This window comes from Echinops telfairi, unplaced genomic scaffold (assembly GCF_000313985.2).
Source record: "Echinops telfairi isolate 266 unplaced genomic scaffold, ASM31398v2 ScPeMD7_2291;HRSCAF=2852, whole genome shotgun sequence".
In the NCBI taxonomy this organism is placed as follows: domain Eukaryota; kingdom Metazoa; phylum Chordata; class Mammalia; order Afrosoricida; family Tenrecidae; genus Echinops; species Echinops telfairi.
This window is the reverse complement of record NW_022106189.1, coordinates 18441492-18444245: the sequence shown is the minus strand read 5'-3', so window position 1 is coordinate 18444245 and position 2754 is coordinate 18441492. Positions and strand designations below refer to the sequence as shown.

The 2754-nt window shown below is 56.3% G+C and overlaps 1 protein-coding gene across 1 annotated transcript; it reads right to left on the bottom strand.

The window, feature by feature from the left end:
* Positions 1-372: 372 nt before the first annotated feature.
* IRX6 (iroquois homeobox 6) lies at positions 373-2481 on the bottom strand. Its single transcript, XM_045293893.1, has 3 exons — positions 2463-2481; positions 1709-2308; positions 373-806 (listed from the first exon to the last, which is right to left on the bottom strand). Exons 1-3 carry the CDS (start codon positions 2479-2481, stop codon positions 799-801), a joined length of 627 nt encoding a protein of 208 aa, XP_045149828.1. The 3' UTR covers positions 373-798.
* Between the last annotated feature and the right edge of the window lie 273 nt (positions 2482-2754).

Sequence of the window (2754 nt, the reverse complement as noted above, 5' to 3'; positions counted from 1 at the left end):
ACTGCAAGCTGACCAGACGTTAGACGTCAAGTCCGTGGTGAGGGACACAGTGGCTCCAGCAGGTGCCAAGAGATGGCCCAAATAATCTCCTTCGCGTACACCTCCCACAATAAATGGGTGCAAGCCAAGTACAAGCCCAGAAACCATGCAGCTTTCAGACAGACATCCTCCCTAGAGCTGCGCCACCCCCACTTCTGCCGCCCTGAGGCCAGCAGGTACCTCCCTGGCCAGACTGGTGGCTTACACTGCCCCTGAGCAGCTCAACTGTGTGCTTCCTGGCTACTAGAAGGGACCTTGGTCTACAACCCTCCACGCCCAGTTCCCCCAACCCTGGGCCTTATTCCACTTCACAGATAGGCCACAACGCACGTGTTCTGTTCTGATAACTTTTAAAGACACAGGGGTGGAGGGCAGGAGACACAAGCGGTCCTAGGGGACCTGGACAATCGCAAGCAGTGAAGTTGGGGAGGGAGTTGGGGAGGCCGGCAGGATGAAGGGCAGGGCAGAGGAAGAGCAAGCAGAAGCACCTCCAGGTCCGGATTCGCAGGGAGGGAAGGGGACCGGGAGGTAGCCTTAGTTTGGACGCCCCACTTGGGCTTTTCCCAATCTCCCATCACTTGTGGGATCTGAGATGGTGCAAGCCCACCACTACCCCTGCTGGGAGGGTTCTGTGTGTTGGTCTCTTCAGGTAAGACTCCCAGATTCTTGGGCGCATCGTGCAGCTTCTTGGCATTGAGATGATGAGTCTGAGAAGCGGAGCTTAAGTCTTAGAGTCTTCTGTGAGTGGCAGCCATTGCGCTAGCCTGCTGAGAGAGGAAAAGGTTGATTAGAATCCAAAGGCTTCTTCTTGGTGAAGCACGCAGGCACGCAGAGGTCAGCCCGGCCCCTTAAGGGAAGCGAAGGTCTAGAGGCAGTTCCTCACTAGAGAAAACATTTGGACGCCATTATGTGTGCATTCAAAAACAGTGTAACCCAATTTTCTAAACTGGCAGTTAATCCGGAGAGAAATTACTACAAAGGGCAGGATTTGACCTTGACTGCGGGCTGATGCTTGGGGGATGTCCTTGGGTGTGGGGGTAGGTGCAATGACTTTTCTCTAGGACCTAGCAGAGCAGGGAAAGCCAGCTAAGGACTGGGACACTCTTGACACTCACCCCTCTTTCACGTGAGTCCTTGGGGGAGAAGTGCTCTTGGGGGAATTGGGGCAGAGGGTGGAGGGGCAGGGACAGAACAGTGCCAAGCCCAAGACTCCCAGAGAATTGGTGCAAGGGGCCTGTCAACCCTCTGAATTTTAGTGGACTTGGATGTCAAGTGGACTTAAACCCAGAAAGTGCCTGGTACCTCCATTCACAATTCTCAGGGAGCCCTGGCCTGACCTGACCTAACAACCTTTTGGGACAAACCAGGCTTCTATGAAGAGCAGGCTGGGGACACCAGCATCTGGAGGGCAGGGCTGTGTCCCTCTTATTTAATGACATTCCAAGTGATCCTGGATCACTGTATTCCTCTGAACCCATCCTCCTCCTTTCCTTTCAAATAGAGGGCAATGGACCTTTGATCTCTACTTTGGTTTTTCAAAGAGTGCTGAGGAACAATTGAGAGGGCCAGAATGGCTGTGTGTGTGTGTGTGTGTGTGTGTGTGTGTGTGTGTGTGTGTGCAGGGCAGTAGGAGAGTGTCTTTTGGGCAGCACGGTTGGGAGCCCACTACCTTCTGCTCCAGACGGGTACCGGCACTGCACCGCAGGCTCCCTCCGCTGCGGGCAGGGCGCACAGCCCAGCGCCAGCTCCCGCAGGGCAAACGTGGCCTTTCCAAGGACTTTGGCTGTGCGCGGAGACTCGTCGCACGCAGAGTCACTGGGGATTATAAATCGCCCGCCCGAGCCTGGGGGCTGTCCGGGAATCAAGTGGCACTCAGGACTTCTTGGCCTGGGCCGGGTTGGGAGTGCACCTTCCACAGCGTTGGCCGCGGCTGTGTGCGCCAGCGACCAGATTCGCGGTTTCTCGCTGCACGCGTAGTGCGTGGTCAGCATAGGCCCTCCGGGTTCCATCCCCAGGAAGTCCACCTCGCCTGGCCCTGGAGGCTCACTGAAGGCGAAGCGGGGCGCCAGCAGACCGCACTCCCTGCGCTCCAGCCTCCGCTCGCGGAGGGCGGCGCAGGGCTCCGGGGCGCCTTTGCGGAACTCTGCCAGCCGGTCTGCGGCTCGGGCCACTGCTTCCTCTTCCTCAGCCTCCTCCTCTTCCTCCTCTTCCTCCAGGTCTTCCAGGTCACTCAGTCGGAGCCCCCGAGCCTCCGGACAAGCAGTAACATCTGCAGGAAATTAGGAATGAGTGAGAAAAGCCCCAGCCCCCAAGGGAAATCTGCCGGAGTGCAGGAAGCCAAAGAAGCCAGCTCACTGGGTCAGCCAGGCCAGCTCAGGTGAGCGCTCCAGGGGAAAGAATTCCTGCCCTTAGCCCAGCTCCACCCCTTCGCTGGCTCCCCATGTCTGGAATGCCCCAGACCCTCCTCTTAGATCTCCCTTTTTCTCCATAGTTAAGCAAACAAACAAACAAACAAACAAACAAACAAAAGATGTGGAGAACTTGGAACCCTCATATACTGCTGGTGGGGTTTCGGAATTGTGCCTCAGAATGGCGCTCCCTTAAACAAATATGAACAGAAACACCTTAGGGTCCAGCAACCCCTCTGCTCCATCTAGACCTCAGGTTCAAGAACAAAACGCAAACTGATACATGTGCCCGATGGTTTCTCACGGA